The sequence below is a fragment of the Dermacentor albipictus genome, unplaced genomic scaffold (genome assembly GCF_038994185.2).
Source record: "Dermacentor albipictus isolate Rhodes 1998 colony unplaced genomic scaffold, USDA_Dalb.pri_finalv2 scaffold_16, whole genome shotgun sequence".
Classification (NCBI taxonomy): domain Eukaryota; kingdom Metazoa; phylum Arthropoda; class Arachnida; order Ixodida; family Ixodidae; genus Dermacentor; species Dermacentor albipictus.
Window position 1 is genome coordinate 10,353,990 of NW_027225570.1, and position 22,298 is coordinate 10,376,287.

The following is a 22,298-nucleotide window of genomic DNA, read 5'->3' on the forward strand; positions in this document are numbered from 1 at the left end:
GCTGCACGAATCTTGGATCAATGTTCGAGAAGACTGTGAGGCTGAGCCGCTTTCGTCCTTGACCCTCGACTAATGACGCACTCTTCAAGGACGGGCGCGACCCGCAGTCGAAGGTGACTGCCTTACCCACGGAGCACCCGCTGGATGGCCGCCGTCAAAGCAGCCGAGCCTCATTAGGTGCCGGTCGTCGCCCTTCGCCCTTAACACGACCGAGGCGGGAGCGCCTTCACTGACCAGACCGCCATTCCGGAGGACGCTGCTGGGACCGATGTGAATGGCCGGAAATCGTGCGAGGGTCGGCCTTCGCCCGACAGGACGTGCACACCGCGGCGGAAACGCCAAGCACACGCCGCCACGACAGCAACACCTGTGCAGCAGTGTGTTTGTGCACTTCAGTGTAATGTTTTTTTATATCCCCTCTTTCTTCTTCACTCTCCTTTACTTTTACATTTATATCCTTCCCTTTATTTTTAACTTTGATTTAATTATGTTTCTTTATTTATTTATTTTTATTTCATTTTTTATCACCTTCATGGCTCTGTCCATGCCCTCATATGTCTCAGCCTCATTCATTCACATTAAAACAAAGCCCTGTGCGAGGGTTTTTGCCCTCGATGAGACGCCTTGGGACACACACGCGTTACCTTTGCACACAATTTTATTTTTCCAATTGGCAGCAGCAGCAGCAGCAGCAGACGGAGGACTTCCATCGGTCGTCTCGCTCATGGCTCAGAAAGAACTGGCAGATAATTTCGCAGTGGCGAACGGCAGCGGCAATTTCGGCTCGGGCGGTGCACATATACAGATCCGCCGCCACCGATCTGGCTCTCTGATTGCCACCGCACAGGGCGAACGGCAGCGGCAATTTCGGCTCGGGCGGTGCACATATACAGATCCGCCGCCACCGATCTGGCTCTCTGATTGCCACCGCACAGGGGTTGCATTGGAGGAGGAGCGAAGAAAGTAATTAAGTTCGAGCCGGCGCTTTGACAACCGGAGACTCGCAGGAAGAGGGGGGATGGGGGCGGCGTGTACACCCAGCGGCAAACGATGGGGGCAGAAGCGGACAACACGATAAAGGGAGGAGGGAAGAGATAGCAGCGACTGACTGATGCCGCTGACGCCGATAGTGAGTCAACCCCAGCTGCGGAGTTGGTTTCAGGGACAACGCCGCCGATGCCGACACAAACAATATGATACCCTCGCTTCCGCAGCGCTAAGAACCAGGTCTAGCCGTGGGAAGGTGGTCACGTATTCGTCGACGTGCCGGGGCCTACGTGAAATAACCGGCGCGTCGGCAACTGAAGAGCACCCTATCCGCCACACAAGAACAAGGGGGGGGGGACCCTTTCCTCCTCTTTCTGCATGGCGGCGACGGTGTGCTATGCAGTCACGTTATCTTGACTCTCTAGCGGCGTCAGCGGCATCCAGCGGTACCAGTCGGTCGCTGCTAGCGCTGGGGGGATGAAAGGGGGGCGGAGCTGGTTACGAGGCCGACGACAACGCCGACGACGACGCGAAACCCAGGAACGGACGCCAAAGAGCTGCGCTCTAAAACATGCGCTTTGGGTAATAATTTAAAACCCCTATTCATTGATTTAGGATTGGTTTAATTGGCTTTAAACCCGGTATGCTTAGGCAGGTACAGGTTTTCCCCACCATTTATTTTTGCCTTTGCTTTCGGGAATCACGGGGAAGTAGTCAGCCAGGGCGGTACACCTGCAAATGACAATACTGTCACGTGGTAGTGACGGTGAAGAAAGAAGCTACACGTGTCAACACGATAGCGCCAGGGCAAGCTCAGCCCAATATACAAGGCGGGAACTTCAGTCTTGGGTATTTTTATTGTTTCAAAACGCAGAGATGAACGCGAGGACGGCTTTTGAAAAGGATTTTTTTATGGAGTTTAATTAGGGTGTGTGACCGGACGAAGGTGTCAAGAGCAAGGCAGCGTCTAGTTCACCGTAAATGGCTCACTAGAGGGCAACAGAATTAATGTTTACTGCACGAGCGCGCGTGCAAGTGGCTGGCCGGCCGGTTCCTTCGGGCTCCTGATTTTCACTACAAAATCAAGGTATTTCACATTCGGCTTCTGTAAATTTTAGCAGAGGTTAATTTTTAACGTGTAGGGACTTCATTCGGCACAAAACTAGGCGGGGAAGGGCTTTAATTTTGTTTTTACGAGTGTTTTCTTATTCGGCCGGCCACCGGGCCCAATATGGCTAGGGCTCATACCCCTTGAGCCCCGGCCATGCCCCACACGCGCAAGAGCAAACCCGCGTCGCCGTCCCGCTCGCCCCCGCGGCCCCCGGTCGCCGAGGGCTCGCCACCCTCGCGGGATTCCGAGTTTTCCGCGGACGGCGACGCGCTTGTTGCGCGTTTCAGTGCTCTCGTAGACCAGCTCGATGTCACCGTGGAGGAGAACCGGCCCCCGGCCGCCGAGGGCGAGGAGGACGACGCCCAATCCTCCGTTTCGGGGATCACGGCCGTGGCCGCGGCGCGACCGGCGGACCATGCGAGCGGTGCCGCGAGGCGGTGCCAGGACGTCCACGACGAAGTGCTCGCCTTCTGCTCGGCACCTGCAAACAAGGTGTCCGTTGACGCTCGCCTCTTTGTCCTGCGCAAGGTATCCGAGCTGGTCGCCCTGTGCTCCGGCCTGATGTCCGAGGCAGCCGCGGAGCGTGGCGCGGCTGCGGCCCTGCGGGACCAGCTCGCTGAGATGCGCCGGGAAATGGCCGTGGTGCAGCGACGCGCGGGCGTCGCCGAGTGCCGGCTAGAGGGCCTTGTCGGGGCTGCGACTGACCCTGCGTGTACCGGCCTTCCTGGCGCCGGGTTTGCGGCGGCGGCTGGCGTCACGGCGTCGGCGGCCGGGCGCCTGTCGTCTGCGGGCGCCGCGGGCGCGTGCGCTTCGGGCGCCGGCCCATTGGCGCCCGGTGCAGCGAGTTACGCCGCCGCCATGCGATCGGACGGCTTCCTCGATGCCGGCGCAGTGCCGGTTGCGCCCGGAGGCGCGGCCCGGGGGCCCGCACAATCCGCACAACCCTTGCACGACCACATCTGCTTCCTGACGCCGACAGCGCAGACGACCACGCCGGCGCGGGATGTCGTTCGCCTCCTCAAGGCGAACATCGACCCTGCGGCCAAGGGTATCAAGGACGTCTCCCTCCGCCACACACGGTACGGCGTTACTGTTTTTTCGGACATCAAGCAATCCATCGACAACTTACACAAAGCCATTCAGGAAAGTGCAGTAACCAGAGCCGCGCTAATCGTCCGGGTTGCGGAAAAGCGAAATCCGCATGTCCGTTTTTCAGGCGTGGACCCCGACGTCGCGCCTCAAGATTTCATTGAGCGCCTTAACGACCGCAACCCGGGCCTCAACCTCGACCCCGCCAAGTGTAGGGTGCGCGTCACCTTTAAAGAACGATCGGGCACCAACGCCTATATTGCGGAGGTCGATCCGCCGGCTTTTCGCGCTCTTCTCAGTCGTCAACGCCTTTCCATAGGCTGGACTATGGTGCGTGCCAACGAAGACCTTCACGTCACCACGTGCACCTTTTGTGCCACGTATGGTCACGGCCGCACCACGTGTCCAGTTCGCGCCGACGCTGCGAAAGCAGTCTGCATGCGTTGCGCGGGCAATCACCTGGGCGACGCATGCCAGGTGCGCATGGGCGACGAGGCCGTCCGCTGTGCGGAATGCGATCGCGCCGGTCTCTCGTCCGCTCACCCTGCAGGCTTCCCGCAGTGCCCCATCCTGATGGAGCGGGTGGAGAGGCTGCGTGCACGTACTAACTATGGCCGCCCGTAGCGCGACGAGCGCTGCGGGCAGGGGGGGCGGAGCGCGCGTGGGGGAGAGCGGTGTCTCGGCGGCGGTGGGCGGGCGGCCCGGCGGGGCTGGCGCCCGTCGGCCCGCGGCGAGCGCGGACATGGCGATGCGCGTCGCATTCCTTCAACTAAACCTAGACCATGCCAGACTGGCCTCCAACCACTTGGTCGATTCCATGTCGGAAACGGGCGCTTCTCTGGCGGCCGTGTCCGACCCGTATAGGCCCAGGGGCAAGCTACCTCGCATGCCGCCGGAGTTCACCGTGTACGCCATCGACCGGGATCCGGCGGCAGTTGTGATCACGCGAGGGCCGCCATACGACGTCTCGCCCCTTCTCCTTACCAAACTTGTCGCCGCCGTGTACTGTCAGGCACGCGATTTTCACTTCGTATTCATCTCCGCCTACGCGCCGCCACACCGACCGATGGACGAAACCTTTCGCGGCATTGAAGAGGCTATGGCGAAAGCCCGCACGCAAAACATCATCGTCGCGGGCGACTTCAACGCGAAGCACCCGGCGTGGGGTCCCTGTGCGGGGGATGAACGCGGCGCCCGCCTCGTTGAGTTTGCCGGGGCGAACCGCCTCGTCGTGCTCAACGATCCCCAGTCGCCGCCAACATACGAAACGCGCTACGCGGCCAGCTGGCTTGACGTCACGCTGGCGACGCCGACCCTCGTCGCAGCAGGTTTCGACTGGACCGTTCGCGAGGACATTACGTTCTCCGAACACAAAAACATCGCGGTTCGAATCGGCGCTTTTCGCGACGGCCGTCCTCGCCGTCTCACCCGCTACGCGCGGGAGGAATTGTTATCCGCCCTCTCCAGCGAGCCGTGGTTCGCGCGGGTTTCGGGGGCTGCCCTCCACTCGCCGGACGCCCTCGACGAGGTCCTTGCCAGCTTCCAGCGCCTCTTTGACCGATTTTACCGGGCAAACCTCCGTCCTGTCAAGGGCCCGGGGAGGCCATGGTGGACCCCGACGCTGGCGCGGGAACGACGCGCCGTGAATGCGTTGCGCCGCCGCTACCAGCGCTGCGCGGCGGACAATTTGCGGGCGGAATTCCGCACGGCATACAGCAGGGCCCTCGCGGGTTTTCGCTGCCACGTTCGCGCGGCCAAGACCTCGAACCTCCGCGGGTGGTATACAAGTTGTACGCGGCGCTCCATCTTTTCCGCCGCGTATCGCGAAGCGTTCGACAGGGTGCGCCCGCGGCAGTGCTTGCCGCCGCTCGAGCTTCCCTGTACTGGGTAGGGAACATTTTGTGTAATGTGTGCAGGTTGAAGAACGTACCTGCTTGCAGTCTTCACCAGCTTACTGCCTCATGTTGTGTGAGCGATGTGTGGGGTGGGGGGTATTTAAGTCTCCTTCCTCTGTAGTGGTTAAGTATTTCTGCATACGTCGGCTCCACCGTTAAGGGGGCCTCTAGGGTTTCCGACTGCCCTGCTCGGTGCGTGAGTTCGCGAACTAGGCGGTCCACCCTTGAGTTGCCCTCTATACCGGTGTGTGCCGGTATCCAGAAGATCCTATGTTTTATCTTTTTGTTAGTAGGCTCTGTTTTGAGGAGGATTCTCAGTGCTTCCTTACTAACTCTGCCTTGTGTGTAGTTCCTGCATGTTGCTTTGCAGTCCGTTAGAATTATCAGAGATTTGTTCCTGTGGTAACCTTCAGCCGCCGCTAGAGCTACGGCGACTTCCTCCCCCTCCGTTACAGTGCAGTTTCTCAGGGTCGCGCAGCTAAAGGCCGATCCACACGACGGACCAAATTGCTCTTTTGGACCGCGGTCCGCGCATCACGTGATAGGACGTCACCAGTTCGTGCGCACCGCCGTTGGCCCGCGCAAGACCGCGGCCCTCGCGGTCTAACAAATCGCCGAGGCTTTTCCCGCTTCCGTTTTGGCGGCGCAGCGCATGCAAACCGCAGCGATTTTGGCTTAGCCAACGAATGTTGTCCGGCAACAGAGTGTCGTCAGCCAAATCCAATCTAGTTTTCGGCTCAGCAAAAGCCAGTCGAGCCAGTCATTACAGTGTACTAGAATAGTACACTGTACAGTCGTTTCATGTCCGCCGTTCCGCGTAGACCTGCGTGCAGCAGATATATTTTTTAAACACAGTGTCCTCTTGGAGTTACGAGGAGGTTTTTTCATTTTGTATGCCTCGTTGAGCAGTTCCCGGCTTTGTGGGAATCGAGCCGGAATGATAACAATCATAACACTCTGGCCGAGAGTGTAGCTGGTTGGTCTGCTCTGCCGTCTGCTATGGCGGTCCGCCATGTGGATGTGCTCTGCGCCGGACCGGACCGCGCCAGGCCGTGACGTCGCATCACGTGACCGAGCGGCCCGCGAACTTGGTCCGTCGTGTGGATCGGCCTTAATTGGGTCTCCCGTGTGGTTTACCACTGCTGCCGCGACTCTAAACATTCTAGTGTTGCGGTCCCATGGGTACACGGCCGCGTCTGTGTATACGGTGTTTTCTAGTGCGGCAAGGTTTCGTTCCACGAAATCTGCTCGTGCCTGCCTTCTGGCGGCGTGGAGATTCGGGTCCATGTTTCTCCGTAGGGGGCTAACCTCCAGTGTCTGGCGAACGCTGTCTGGGATGCTAGCAGCCCGATCCTCTATTCCGTCTGTGTTATGCCCTATTCCTTTTAGGAGCTTGCGGCCGGTGGCAGTCTGCTGGAGCCTGGCGATCTGTGCAACGAGCTGCGCTTCCGCGAGTTCTTCGAAGGTGTTGCTCAGGCCCATCTGTGCTTCGGTGCCAAACACCCGGCGGATGTGGGTACGGCTGTTGTCGCCACCGCCATCGCTACCACAAAGGCTAGCAACTGGCAGAAGAGACCGATCATCATAGCCAGAGCTGACATCACTGCCGAGGGCCTCGACAAAACGTCTTCCGACAAGATGGCCGTCAACGCCTCACTCAAGGCCACTACCTTCGAGGCTCTGGCCCTCAAGATGGGCCGCATGTTGGCCTAAGCCCGGTACGGCACTTGTGAGGCTTCGCGCTGCAATGTGTTCAACGGTCAGGTTAAGGTCCATGAGCCAAAGACGCACTTAGTCCGAGGTGGCGCTGTGTGCCGACTCGTCAACAGTTCATGTCGCGTCAAAGAAGACTTTCGCGGATTGGTTCGGCCGTGTTTCCCGTTCGTGGCTTGATGCCAGCGCGGAAAGATTCGTTTCTACTCCATTGCCGCCCTGGTTCCACCTGGTGAGGGCTACCTGACCCTCTCCGGCCGTGGAGCGTGACCGGTTGCTCCGGTATACTACCTGCTACATCCTGCCATTCTTTCCATGGCCATGGCGCAACTTGAGATTGGCGGCCACAACTCAGACTGAGGGACAGGAGGCCCCAGTGATGCAGGCCTTCACCTGGCAGCACAAGATTTGTGCCCGGCAAGACTCACCAGAACATCGTGCTGTACCAAACCGGAGCCGTAGACTGCACAAAAAAGAGAAACGCGTGCCCGCCCTTGGCTATCTGGCCCACCATGGGCGGACTGTCTGCAGAGCTTTGGCCTGCCTACGCCAAGATTCCTGTCAACTGTAAACCCGACCAAGACTTCTACGTCCCGGCCGCATTGTTTGCCATCTCCCGGTCCCTCACCATTGACGTGGCCACTGTTCGTGACACCATGGCCCGCATGCCTGAGTGCGGACTGTACGATCGTACTGAACGCTGGCGGACTGGGGTGCCTGTTTGGTTTTCCAACCATGCCGGTGTCATGGCAACCTCCCTACCGGACTTACGTCCACTTCCGCCGTTCGGAGCGGCTGGAATGCCGTTCTGGGTAAAACTGCACGTGACCTGGGCCCCCGCTTCAGACGACATGGAAAACCCGTTTGCAAGGCGCAGATCGTTTGTGGCGATGATACCCAGGTGGTATCTCAAAACTATTGGCCTCGAGCTCCACCACTGGAAAAGCTGGCGCCACCGTCGGCGTGACGTGCTAGGAGGGATCACGGGGACATAGCGGCCGCGTCGGCTGCTTCGGGCGCGCCGAAGCGAGCTGAAAACGAGTTTAAATTCCCTCGTACGCTGCGGTTTTCATTTAGTGGCGAAATTTTCCCGCTTCGAGTGTCTCCTTTACAACGCTTGAAAGCACTACAACAGGTAGTGGCTGCCTTTGAAGGCGCCCGACATGGTAGGCTACTGCTCGGTGCCGCAGGGCCGGACGCACGTAACGGAGGCCGGTGTCAGCCTTATTCACACGTAGCCGCAGGACAAGAAGCTGTGTGAAGCTTGGCTCGCGAAACATAAAACCGGCAAACAGTCATCGGCTACAACTCGGGTATGCAAGCACAGACGCGGGGAAGATTTCTGCTACGGCGCCCGGTCTGCGATGTTCTGAAAACGCGCACTGAGACGCTCGTTCGAGTCCGCTGCCCGACTAATGGCATGACGGTTTGGTCTATGAACTTGTCGATGCTATAGATACTGGCAAGTTCAGTGGAGTGGAAAGGCAGCGGTTAGAAGCACATTTAAAAAATGCATGGCATATGGTCATGTTTGTGTTATGAATTAATGCACTGGATTACAAAAAAGGAGCAGCGGGAAATTGCACGCCGAGAACACCGATAAACATACAGTGCGACGCAACTCGAGGAATAGTATCGAATGGTCAAAGAATTTTTAAGAAAAAAAAGATTGAATCGTCGCGACGGCACATCACAGTCCCCGTAGGCGTCGAAGTCTCTACAACGAAATTATTTTTGAACAGCTCTGATAGCGCCCACGCAACAATGGTTGCTTGTATACTGTCAAATGCTCATATTCTGCGGCCTAAAGCTCATGGCACGGTGCGAAAACGAGCGCGCGGAGAAAGCGAAACAGTGCGCGAACAAGCATGCAGACGCGCAGTCGGTCGCTGCGAATCTGCGCGATCGCTGCATTGAGGCTTCATTCTATTACGCTCCATTTAGTTATACAAACACTATAAGAACATATTTCACATAGTTTGCTCTCAGTGTTCACCTACCTTTCACGCAAGAAGCCGGTTCGGCAGACTCCATCGCGGCGACCGTGCGCAGTGGCGTTCACTGTACGTATTCGGTAAAGAGATAGCGACTGTAAACGATTGTGTGTTTTCAGTTTGCCCAAGATTATTATTTAGACAGTAAGAAACTTCTATCGTTTCGAAAGTGCTTACAGAAATGTCCGGGAAAGCTCGCGCGTGGTGTTTTCAGTGAGCGCTGACAGCAAAAGCTATGAGGAGCGCGCCACGTGATCCCTCATACTACGCCAGCCAGGCGCTTCCGATAGAGGGCGACTCCGTAACTCCTCGCCCCCAATAACGATGCTTTTTCCGGGAAGGTGGGATACGACATCCTAGGCGCTGAGGCGAACGAGAGCAAGTTTACGCTTCGAGCTGGGCGGACTGAGTTCCTACGTGTAGAAACCAGTGATCGCGCTCGCGCCTATCCTTGCCGGACTATCCCCCTCCTCTACCAGCGCCGTCCTTGGAGTGCCCGTCCTCCGACTGGTGACGCCTCGGTAACGCGGATTGACAAGGTCGGCAGTGCGCTTGCGTGTAGGGTGCAAGACACTCAGCCCTATATACAACGCGGGAACTTCAGTTCTGGGTATTTTTCTTGTTTAAAGATGCAGAGAAGAACGCGAGGACGGGTTCCGAAAAGGATTTTTTTATGGAGTTTGGTTAGAGTGTGTGACCGCACGAAGGTGTCAAGAGCAAGGCAGCGCCCAGCTCACCGTATATGGCTAACTAGAAGGAAACAGAAATAATGTATACTGGGGCGGTACAATCGCCAAATGATTATTCGATAGCGTCAGGGCAAGCTCAGCCCAATCTACAAGGCGGGAAATTCGGGCCTGGACATTTTTCTCGTACGAAGAGGCAGAGAAAAACGCGACGATTGGTTCCAAAAGGGATTTTTTATGGTGTTTCATTATATTGTGTGACCGGAAGAAGCTGTCACGAGCAAGGCAGCGTCTAGTTCACCGTATATGGCTAACTAGATGGCAACAGAAATAATGTTTACTGTTGCACGAGCGCTCGTGCAAGTGTCTGGCTGGCCGGCGAAATCGGGCTCCTGAGATTTTCTCCAAAACCAAGGTATTTCACATTTGGCTTTTCCAAATTTTAGCTGGACTTGTTTTTAAACACGTAGGGAACGCATTAGACGCAAAACCGGGGCAAAAAGGGGCTTTTTTCGCAATTTTTCGTCATCTCCTTGCTGCCGGCTGTCGGGTTCAAAATGGCCTGGGCTCATACCCTCTGAGCCCCGGCGCACGCACAAGGGCACGCGCAAGGGCAAGAACGCGTCGCCATCCCGCTCGCCCACGCGGCCCTCGGCCGCCGGGGTTCGCCCCGCTCGCGGGGCTCCGAGTTTTCCGAGGACGGCGACGCGCTTGTCGCGCGATTCTGTGCCCTCGTGGATCAGCCTCCCCGTCACCGAGGAGGAGAACCGGCCCCCAGCCGGCGATGGCGGGGAGGACGACATCCAATCCTCCGTTTCGGAGGGCACGGCCGTGGCCGCGGCGCTACCGGCGGGCCTTGCGGGCGGCGCCGAGCGGCGCTGCCAGGAGATCCAGGCTGAGGTGATCGCCTTCTGCTCGGCGCCTTCGCACAAGGTGTCTGTGGACGCTCGAGTCTTCGTAATGAACAAGATATTCGAACTGGTCGCCCTATGTTCCAGCCTAATGACGGAGGCGGCCGCGGAGAGCGGCGCGGTTGCGGCCCTGCAGGGCCAGCTGGCTGAGGTGCGCCGGGAGGTGGCCGCGGTGCAGCGGCGGGCGGGCGTTGTGGAGTGCAGGCTGGAGGGCCTTGTCGGGGCCGTGACTGACCCTGCGGGTGCCGGCCGTCCTGGCTCCGGGGTATCTGCGGCGGTTGGCGCCGCGGCGTCGGGAGCCGGGCGCCTGTCGTCTGTTGGCGCCGCGGGCGTGTGTGCTTGGGGCGCTGCGCCGATGGCGCCCGGCGCGGCGAATTATGCCGCGGCCCTGCGGTCGAGCGGCCTCCTCGATGCCGGCGCGGCGCCGGTCGCGCCCGGGGGTGCGGCCCGGGGGTCCGCGCAACCCCTACACGACCCCGTCTGTTTCCTGACGCCGACGGCGCAGACGACCACGCCGGCGAGGGATGTCGTCCGTCTACTCAAGGCAAACATCGATCCTGCGGCCAAGGGTATCAAGGACGTGTCCCTCCGACACACCCGGTACGGCGTTACGGTTTTTTCGGACATAAAACAGTCTATCGACAATTTGCACAAGGCCATTCAGGAAAATGCAGTCACCAGAGCCGCACTAATCGTCCGGGTTGTGGAAAAGCGTAATCCGCATGTGCGTTTTTCGGGCGTGGACCCTGACGTCGCGCCTCAGGATTTTACTGAGAGGCTCAACGACCGCAACCCGGGCCTTAACCTCGACCCCGCCAAATGTAGGGTGCGCGTGACTTTTAAAGAACGGTCGGGCACCAACGCCTATATTGCGGAGGTTGATCCGCCGGCTTTCCGCGCTCTCATAAGTCGTCAACGCCTTTCCGTGGGCTGGACTATGGTGCGTGCCCACGAGGACCTTCACGTCACCACGTGCACCTTTTGTGCCACGTATGGTCACGGCCACACCACGTGTCCGGTTCGCGCCGACGCTGCGAAAGCAGTATGCATGCGTTGCGCGGGCACTCACCTGGGCGACACATGCCAGGTGCGCATGGGAGACGAGGCGGTGCGCTGCGCTGAGTGCGATCGCGCCGGTTTATCGTCTGCCCACCCTGCAGGATTCCCGCAGTGCCCCAACCTGATGGAGAGGGTGGCGCGGCTGCGAGCGCGCACAAACTATGGCGGGCAGTAGCACGACGAGCGCTGCGGGAAGGGGGGGCGGAGCGCGAATGGGGGAGCGGGGTGGCGCGGCGGCAGTGGGCGGGCGGCCCGGCGGGGCTAGCGCCCGTCGGGCCCCGGCGCACGCGGACACGGCGGTCAGCGTCGCGTTCATTCAATTAAACCTCGATCATGCCAGACTGGCCTCACACCACTTGGTCGATCGCATGTCGGAGACGGGCGCCTCGCTGGCGGCCGTATCCGACCCGTATAGGCCCGGAGGCAAGCTACCTCGTATGCCGCCGGAGTTCAACGTGTACGCCATCGACAGGGATCCGGCGGCAGTGGTGGTTACGCGAGGGCCGCCATACGACGTCTCCCCCCTGTTACTCTCCAAACTGGTCGTCGCCGTGTTCTGTGAGGCACGCGATTTTCAGTTCGTGTTTGTCTCTGCGTACGCGCCGCCCCACCGACCGATGGACGACACCTTTCGCGGCATCGAAGAGGCTATCGCGAAGGCCCGCACGCCTCACATCGTCGTCGCGGGAGACTTCAACGCGAAGCACCCGGCGTGGGGCCCCTGTGCGGGGGATGAACGCGGCGCCCGCCTCATTGAGTTTGCCGGGGCGAATCGCCTCGTCGTCCTCTACGATCCCCAGTCGCCGCCAACGTACGAAACGCGCTACGCGGCCAGCTGGCTTGATGTCACGCTGGCGACGCCGGCCCTCGTCGCGGCTGGGTTCGATTGGTCCGTTCGCGAGGACATCACGTTCTCAGAACATAAGAACGGTGCAGTTCGCATCGGCGCTGTTCGCGACAACCGTCCTCGCCGTCTCACCCGCTATGCGCGGGAGGAATTGTTGACCGCCCTCGTAAGCGAGCCGTGGTTCGCGCGGGTTTCGGGGGCTACCCTACAATCACCGGGCGCCCTCGACGAGATACTTGCGGGGTTCCAACGGCTCTTTGACCGGTATTACCGTGCAAATCTCCGCCCTGTCAAGGGCCCGGGGAGGCCATGGTGGACCCCGGCGCTGGCGCGGGAATGACGCGCCGTGAACGCGTTGCGACGCAGATACCTGCGCTGCGCGGCGGACGATTTGCGGGCGGAATTCCGCACGGCATACAGCAGGGCCCTCGCAGTTTTTCGCTGCCACGTTCGCGCGGCCAAGACCTCGCACCTCCGCGGGTGGTATACTAGTTGTACGCGGCGCTCCATCTTTTCCGCCGCGTATCGCGAAGCGTTCGACAGGGTGCGCCCGCGGCAGTGCTTGCCGCCGCTCGAGCTGCCCGACGGTACCCACACGACTACACATCTTGAGTCGGCGGCCCTCCTATTCAGGACACACGTGGTGGTCGATACTACTTCGTCCGACGGGCCCTGCCACGCAGCCATCAGGGTACTAGCGGCGTCGCCCTATTCCACGCGGGTCAGCGACGCGCCTTTTACGGCAGCCGAATTGAAGTGTGTCCTTCGCAAAACAATGGACGCATCAGCACCCGGGCCGGATAGAATCACGCCCTATATCATCAAGGGGCTCGCGCGGTCGCATGGCGCTTTTCTGCTCGGGCTCTTCAACGCGGCGCTTGCGTTGGGATACTTCCCCCGTTGCTGGCGTACGGGGAGAATCATCTTCATCCCGAAACCGCAGCGCGCGCCCGAATTACCCACCTCATACAGGCCGATCTGTGTTACGTCGGCACTGGGCAAGGTGCTTGAGCGCCTCTTGAACGGCCGGTTATACTATTTTTTGAAGAGCGGAGGACACCTGCACGAACAACAATACGGGTTTACCCACGGCAGGAGCGCTGTCATGGCCTTATATGCATTAAAGACCCGCCTGCTTGCACTCAAGGAGGCCAAGACACCGGCCATCCTAATGTCGCTGGATTTTCGCGGCGCTTTCGACAGTGTGTGGCACCCCCTCGTCCTTAAATTCTTTAGGGACCGGGGGCTACCGACGAACTTATACCATCTCCTTCGCTCTTTCCTCGAGGACCGCCGTGTGGAGTTCACCTCCCACGCGGGCGCGGTCGAGGCCAGGCCGTCGCTGGGCAGCCCTCAGGGTTCACCACTGTCTCCACTTTTGTGGAACGTCATCGTACATGGGCTCCTCGAGCTTCCCATGCCCGCCGGAGTGACCGCACAGGCGTACGCCGACGACACAATTCTCGTCATTTCGGCTAAGACGCGTGACGGGCTCGGCGCGGCGGGTTCGGAGGCTCTTCGGCGAGTGGTGGCATGGGCTGAGAGCGTCAAGGTCTCCCTAAACATGGATAAGTCTTACTGTGTCCTGTTTTCTCATGGGCATGGCGGTATGAAACGCGTCCACCCTACCATCCGCCTGGGCACCTCGGGCAGGGGCCTGAAATTCGTGGAGGCCCTCAAAGTCTTAGGCGTGACTTTTGACAGGCGCCTCCACTTTTTTCACCACGCTGACAGCCTCAAGGAGAAGGCCGAAAATCTGGCCTGCCGGGTGATGACGTTCCTGCAGATGCAGGGTACCCTGCAGCCGGCGGCTTTAACACACCTTTACCATCAGGTGATGCTGCCGGCCCTCACGTACGTGTCGGCAGTGTGGTCGTCTGCCAAGCCTGACTGCAGACTCAGCGCCCGCGTCACAACCATGCAGCGCACGATCCTGCTGGCGTTGTCGGGCGCGTATCGGACGACGCGCACGGCCTCCCTTCAGGTTTTAATGAAGGTGCCGCCACTGTCGCTTGAGCTGGACAGGACCGCGGCGGAATTTAAGCTCTTCGCACTGCGCGAGGCGGTCGAGTTCGGCGACCTCGCGTTCTCCCCGCGCGACATCCTCTACCCCGCCGACCCTTGGGGAGTACACCCGGCCGCGATGCGCGCGTTTTAGAGCGCAGCTCTTTGGCGTCCGTTCCTGGGTTTCGCGTCGTCGTCGGCGTCGTCGTCGTCGGCGTCGGCCTCGTAACCAGCTCGCCTCCGCCGCCGCGCTCCGCCGCCGCGCATGCGCCGCTGCTCCGCCGCCGCGCATGCGCGCTGTCGGCTCTCCGGGCGAGGGAGGATGATGGAAGGGAGGAGGAGAGACTGTGGAGGAGGGCTGGCTACACAAATGGCTCTTTGGCGTCCGTTCCTGGGTTTCGCGTTGTCGTCGGCCTTATAACCAGCTCCGCCCCCCTTTCATCCCCCCAGCGCTAGCAGCGACCGACTGATACCGCTTTCGTGAGTCCGCTACTGCACTCACGAAAGACGTCGTGCACTTCCTGCAACTCGCATTAACCGTCCATCGATCCACACCGATGTTAGTAGTGGGGGACTTTAATGTTGACATAAAGACAAACAGCAATTTCCTAACACTTATGCGGGAGAACATCCCGTTCCTCTCGCTCGTAACGCGTCCCACGGCTGTGACAACCTCGCGAGGCACTTGTATAGATCTCGTCTTTGAGAATCAAGCATTGGTGTACCAAGTCGAACATATATCAGTCTATTTCTCCGACCACAAAGCTTCCTTCATGACTGTCAAGAACTGTTAATGGAGTCTTTGTTAAAGGAATACGTGTGAAAAATAAAAAAAAAATTCTGTGATAGCGCATACATGTGTTGCTCGATTTCTTTGCCTCAATCTATCGAAAAGGTGAAACAGCTTATTTGCTGCCCTCAAATTTCGCATTAGGAAGTAACGTAATCGTCGGTAATTTTTTTGTTTGCGCAACTGTCGGCGCCGGAGGCGCGCAGCAGGTCGCGTGCCGCGGGCCTTCATGTCTTCACCGACGGCTCCTACACGCCGCACTCATCGGGCGCCGCCTGCGTCGTCCTCGGCCCGCGGGAGCGGATCGGAGCGGTGGGCCGATTTCGTGTGTGCGCCGCAACGAGCGCCTATTGCGCCGAGGTGATCGCCTTCGCGGAGGCCTTGAATTACTTGTGCGGCCACCGGCCGACGGGCGCGGTATCTCTCTATACCGACTGCCTTTCTCTGCTGCAAGCGGTTGCGACGCCCGGCTCGGCCGACCCCCGCATTGTCCGCATTCAGACCGCGCTCGGGGAGGTTGCCAGCTTGTCCGAGGTGCGACTATATCACGTGCCCGGTCATTGCGGGGTTTTTGGCAACGAACTCGCCGACTTCCTAGCGTCGCGAGCCGCTAGGTACGGGCTGGATCGCAGAGCGCCCATACCTTTCAGATCGATCCGAAATGCGTTCAGGGCGGTCCAGCGAGAGCGGTGGGCACGGTTGTGGCGCGAGAACCACGCGGACACGGCGCTCTTCCGCTGGGTGCCGCGCCTCGAGGACACGCCGTCCTTTTTTCCCCCTCCGCGGGCTTTGGTTACCCTATTAACAGGGCACGGCCGCTTCCCGTTTTATTTCTACCGTTTTGGCCTCGCTCACGACTCTCTGTGCCCATGTGGCACAGAGTGCTCGTCCTTCGATCATTACTTGGGGGAATGCAGCCTTACCAGACCGTTGGCCGCCTCTCTCGAACCGCAGAGCTCTTTGACGAGACTACACCTGCCTGTGCTTTTGCGCTCCGGCCTAATAGAGCGATTTTGATTCAAATCGTACGGGTTATTAGTGAACACCTGCCCGACTACGTCCGATGACGTCTTCACACAGACACGTTCATTTATGGTCGATGTTGACCGCCTACCGTTTGCGCGCCGGCCATGGCCGGGTGGGCTCGAGCGATGCCTCCGGGGAAGCGTCCGGCGCCTCGCTGGCGACCTCCGTGTGGGCGCGCGTGGAGCCCGCCGGGCCCGAGTGGTCCGCGGGGCCATTGCGATCTGTGACGGGGCCCCGCCTGCGACCCCCATCTGTCAGCAATGCCAGCAACGTCACGCGAACCCCGCGGCGAGCCCTGACACCGGCTCATACCCGCCGCACCCACCTCACGGCTGGGGGTTCGATTCCCGCTCGCGAAATTGTCCTGAACAGATTTTATCTTATATACAGGTACAGAGACACAAGTCGGACTGCGGAGGCCGCTGTCGTCCAGTCGACCGGAGACGGCGAGGCTTCGCGCCCCTGGCGACACGACCTCGCGCAACCGACCGGCTGTGCGACCTTTCGGTCGGTGTCTGAAAGAACCGTGACGCTGTGCCACTTTCGTCTTTCACCCTTGGCCAATACCGCAATCTTCTAGGATGGACGCGGCCCGCAATCGCAGGTTTCGAGCACCCGCTCGAATCCGCCGTTACGAGGCAACTGGCCTTATTATGCGGCGATCATCACCCTCCGTCCTCTTCACGAACGAGGCGGGAGCACCCTTCTCGGCCACACCATCATTCCGTAGGGCTGCCTGAATGGATGCTAACAACCGGGCGTCGTGACAAACATATCGGCAGTTCGACTTCTGCTTGGCGCGCCGTGCGTTGCGCGGCGGCATCACCCTACACTCGCCTAACACAGTGACGGACCGGTTCTGCACCACCTCCGGGATCGGCCCCGCCATTCCACTTCGGAGGACGTCCCTTAGACTAATTAACGGCCGTCTTCCGTGGAATCCGTGAGAGCCTCTCGGCCATCGGCGCCCGTGCCGAGTACACCGTAGCACAAGCGAAAAGGACAAGTCACGGCACAGCGCCACAGTGTCAGCTGTGTGTTTTGTGTACTTCAGTGTACAGTCCTTTTCTTTTTTATCGATATTCCTTTTCCTTTTGATATTTATTTTTATTTCTTGTCCCTCTCGTCCACACCATGACTTTTTTCCTTTTGTTCACGATGGATAGTTGATCCATTTCTTGCCTCTCTTTACTTTATTCTTGCCCTTTTCTTTTCCCTTTGATTTCCTGTTGCTTGTTTATTTATTATTTCTTAGTTTTCTTGGTTTTTTTTCATCATCTTCATGGCCACGTCCATGCCCTCACGTCTCCGCCTCATTCATTCATTAAAAGATAGCCCTGTGCGAGGGTTTCTGCCCTCGATGAGACACCTTGGGACACATGCGCGTTACCTATGCCCACACTTTTATTTTTCCAATTGGCTTTTCTTCACCAAAACATGCGCTTTGGGTATTACTTAAAAACCCCTTTTCATTTATATTAAATTGGTTTTAAACCTGGTATGCTTTTCTGCAGGTACAGGTTTTCCCCACCCTTTATTTTGTTTTGCTTTCAGGAATGACGGGGAAGTACTCGGGGGGCGGTACACCCGCCAAATGATAATTCGATAGCGCTAGGGCATGCTCAGCCCCATATACAAGTGGGGAACTTCAGTCCTACGTATTTTTCTTGTTTAAGGATGCAGGGCTGAATGCGAGGGCGCCTTTTGAAAAAGATATTTCATGGAGTTTCGTTAGAGTGAGTGACCGGACGAAGGTGTCAAGAGCAAGGCAGTGTACAGTTCATCGTATATGGCTAACTAGAGGGAAACAGAAATAATGTTTACTGGGGCGGTAAACCAATGAGTGCGTTTCACTCTACCAATGAATGCGTTTCAGTTACATGCGCAGTTGGGCTGCCGTGCTCCATTCTACATGTCATGCGCTCTTGTTCTGGATGGACAACTCGGCCTTCCTTGTGGGTATGCCGATCAAAACCTCGGGTGTCACCGCAAGGCCAGACGTGCGTGCCCGGTGTCGTGGCTGACACTACATCCAGCGGCTGGGACGGCCGTTCACTTTGCTCCAGCAAAGGATGGGTCGGCACATACTGCTGCCAACCTCCTCACGTTATAATTGTGCACACCCGGACGGCTGGGGGTCGTGGCGGACCCTTACTCCAGCGGCTTGGAGGGGAATGCGGGAGCTCATAACTGTCTCCAACGTCGAACGCCATATGCGTATACCTTATACGTTTTACACCTGCCATCCGTAGTCTCAGCCAGGATCACACATGGTGCCAGACGCCATTCTGACGGCACTTTGTACCTTCCGGTTGCAGCGTCACGGGAGGGGGTCCGCCCTGCTCTCCGGCGTACGAGCATTTGGCCATTGCACACCCAGACTGCGGCAACATAGGCGCCTTCAAATTTCTTTGTAGGGCCTGTTGGCTTTTGCTGCTATCAATCCGATCACGAATTGAGTGGGCGAACAATGGGCATGCCGTCGCGTCCACGTTGCGTGCTTGCCCGGCGGATATCCGAAGGAACCCGGGAACGGCGAAAGACAACGTCGTCATTAGGCAAAGAGTACGTTACTGTACATTTGCGTAGACTAGCCTCCGTTCTCACCTTCAGCATCCGATTCTCGCCAGCCTGTTATTCTGGGCGTGTCCCGCGGGGGGCGGCTCTTCGGATTTTTTGCGGTGCCGTAGGCCTGTACAGTCTTCACGGTCATCTCTCAACCGCGTGACGACCTAAATGTATTATCCACAGTCTGGTCCGTATTTTATACCTGCTCAGCCCACAGTACGCACGAATTCCCTGTACCTGTTTCGCATCATTTACCCGTGTGTCTCCCTAGATATTACCTTGCTTCTATTCATCGTTATTGTGTTTTTTTTGTTTTTTTTTTCTCGTTGTTTTAATTTTTATTTTATGTTACTGTTGATAGCTGGTTCGCAGTCTATCATAGCTATGCTAACTGGCCCCTCAATTCTCTCACGGAACACAGTGTCCCTGGCACCGGGAGGGGCAGTCATTCCCACCGCCAGGGCAAGCATTACTCCGTCGCCCATTCAGTACGAGCCATTGTCTTTCTCTCATATTGGGTATAACCACTTGTCTTCATATTAAATTTCCCATTCCTATGACTTGCGCTGCTATAGACATATTGCGGTTTCGCGGTCCTTTATCAGCCGCGTGGAGGTTTAAATATGTTGTACAACGTCTGATCCGCATTGGAAACTACTCAGCACACAGTAACTCCGAATTTCACGAACATGTTTCAAATCACTTAATATCCCATGCGTACAAACCACCAGCTGTTACCTTGCTTCTGTGCATTACCATTTCAATTTGTTTTGTAACATGCTCCCTAGCTGGTACGTGTGTGGATGGGATGGGTAGTCACCAACACTTAAAGGGGCAATCACAACCCAGTGGCACATCATGCCCGCATCATTGTTCTTCTTCCATATTGCGTTTCCCCTCTTGCATTCCCATTCACTTCACTTTACTATGACTTGTATTAGTAATGTGCCTGCCTATTCTCGTCTGTGTAGATTCTGCTGGCACATTTATAATGAGCCAGCAGATTCATCCTTAACCTATTCTTTTTCAAGTTTGCAGTATTCTTCCTCAACCCAGGCACCCAGTCTTTGTTCGTTCAGGAGCCCAAGCCGATCCCAGCTTCCAGCACTTCGGGCACTTGGTCTTCGTTCTCTCATCATCACGCTCGCCTTCTACGCATTCCATCAATAAACGCTTTACGCGGGATTTTCGGTCCTCGCTGAAGGAGTCTTGGGCACTCTGCAGTTGCCGTGCCCACCATTTATTTTTCCAATTGGCTTTTACTTTCAAACACGTATGTTGGGTCATTACCCCTCATTTTTTCTGTTTAATTGGCTTTAAACCCGTTATTGCGTTTCGTAGGTACGGGTTTCCCCATTTTTCTTTAGTTTCTTTTTATGATCGGGGAAAAGACGAAATCCGGGGCGGTACACCCACCGAATGACAATTCTATAGGGCCAGGGAAAGCTAAGTACAATATACCAGGCGGCAACATCAGTCCTGGGTATTTTTCTTGTTTAAAGATGCAGAGATGAACGCAAGGACGGGTTTACTGCATAGCGATACCTGCTATTTGCTGCGTTCACAGAAGTCGGGAGCAGCAGAGCCTGGGGCCCCACAGTCTGGGTGGGCGCCTGTGTCAGTGTTGGGCGGAGGTGACGGCTGGAGCGGCGCCCCACTCATGTTAGACTGGGATCGTGGCCATACCCGTTCTTTTCCACCACCTGGTCGGGCTGGCAGGACTTCGAGACCCATGAGGTCATTGCTCTGCTGTGTGACGGTGACTCGGACCCGTGGATGTCCACTTTGGCATATGGTATCAGTGGGCGATCAGCAGGCGTGACCTTTGTTCCGGCCAAGAAACCCTATCCCATCGCCGACGGCTGGGGGCCACCGGACGAAGATGGGTAGGACCGGGGTTCCAGAAGTTCATCAACATGGTGGGAAACGATCAGAGGGGGCCAGATCACAAGGATCCCAAGCAGCAGGAGAACTCCTCTGCTTGGATGTTGAGAGAACTCCTCTGCTCTCCAAGATGTTGAGGGAGCTAACAGCCTGAAAACCAGCCGAATTCCGTCCCCCAACACGATGGCGACAAAGGTTTGTAGCCTCCACAGCAGTGAACAGATCGTTCAGCGTTGCCGACTTCACCGATGTGGTGTTGCGTGCCCAGTCGGGTGCGGTGGTGTCCGAGGCAGTGGGCCAAGTGGTGGAGTACGGCAAACTGGACGAGTTTGAAGCTGTGGTGCCAACCAGTGTGAAATGGAACTTTACCTATGACCCCGGGTTCTTGGGCATGCGTGTATAGTGGTGCACGCGTTCGGCAACGAGCCTCCTACCTGGCTGCGCCAGATCTACGAAGCCAACACATCTTTACTCCCTGATAAGTGGTTACAGTGCCTTAGTGTTCGAGAGGTGTGTGCAACTGTAGCTAAACGCCATCGTGTAGTCGAGGCAACGGCTTCTGAGCCAACGGACCTACAGCTAGACGTACTCGCTGACGTATACAACGATGAGCTGCCACTGGAGCTGTACCCCGCTCGGAGCAGGGCCGTCCTGGGGATTCGCAACTTCCGCACGGCAGACATATTGAGCCTCATGCGTCACAAGAGCATCCTGGAACGAGGGGATCGAGTGTTTAAACTGTGCCGCGGTTTTGGTCACGTTACTACTTGTAATCCACTGATCGCGGCCATTTGTGTCGACTACGATAGGTGGTAGAAAGTGTTAATAGCGAGTGGCGTGTTCCTCGGGGATGCTAACCACCTTCGGGTGAGTGGCAAAACTCTGTCCGCTGTCGTGAAGACGTGCAACGAGTTATCGGCAGACGATCGCGTCGCCCTGTACGAGTGCGCGTCTCTTCATGATGCAATATGCCCCCTGTGCGCGACAGGGACCCTATCTCCGAAACCCATGAGCAAGACTCCGGCGGTCAGGTGGACCACGGTCTCCTGGAAGGAGACTCGATGACACCCAGTGACGTCATCGCTCAAATCCAAAGCCTGACCAAATTCCCCGGGCCCAAGCGACCTGAAGCCCGCTCCTTTGAAGAGTAGCTCGCTTCCTCAGAGTAGGAGCGGTCCGGAGCGGCATCAGTGTGACGTGTCCACTATAGCATTGAGGTGGACGATGAGAAGCGGAAGGGCACATTCAAAGCGAGGTAAAACTTGGTGTTAGATGTGGTGCCATTTGCCGAGCTAGTGGACTCTGGGCGGCGTCATGATACTCAGGACAACAAGGCCCATGTGAAGAGTGAGTTCGGCAAAATCCGCCTCGCTGTTTGCGCCCCCCTCGAGGTATATTAACAAGAAGCCTACCTGTTCGCCGTGTCCGGCAGTGCCTACATAACTGGCCAGGTAACACTTTAGAGGAGAGTGTTGTCCAAGAGCTGACCCGGAATGAGCGGACCTACGCCCTTAAGCAGAAAGGACGCTATACCCTGCCTTACGATTTCACCAGGTTTGACCACCAACCTACAAAAGCTGTACTGGTCGCGTTCGAGCGCATTACCTTTGAGCGAGCGTTCGCAACCTCCAACCCTCAGAGGCACCCCAACGTGGAGGCCTTACTAGAACGTGGCTTCCGACGTGTAACGATAACATCTCCTGCCGGCCTCGGCGGCCAACAGACTTTTCCCGC

General features: G+C 57.7%; 1 protein-coding gene across 1 annotated transcript; it reads left to right on the forward strand.

Moving 5' to 3' along the window:
• The first annotated feature begins 2,251 nt into the window (after nt 1–2,251).
• LOC139051949 (prophage side tail fiber protein homolog StfR-like) lies at nt 2,252–6,873 on the forward strand. The gene is made up of 2 exons (XM_070529000.1): nt 2,252–3,177; nt 6,472–6,873. Exons 1-2 carry the CDS (start codon nt 2,252–2,254, stop codon nt 6,668–6,670), a joined length of 1,125 nt encoding a protein of 374 aa, XP_070385101.1. The 3' UTR covers nt 6,671–6,873.
• Nucleotides 6,874–22,298: the final 15,425 nt, after the last annotated feature.

Excerpts from the sequence above, each read along its gene's own strand:
- LOC139051949 (XM_070529000.1), top strand. The coding sequence starts at position 2,252 with ATGCCCCACACGCGCAAGAGCAAACCCGCGTCGCCGTCCCGCTCGCCC. Across the intron at positions 3,178-6,471 it reads GTCTCCCTCCGCCACACACG|GAGCTTGCGGCCGGTGGCAG; the intron begins GTACGGCGTTAC and ends TATTCCTTTTAG.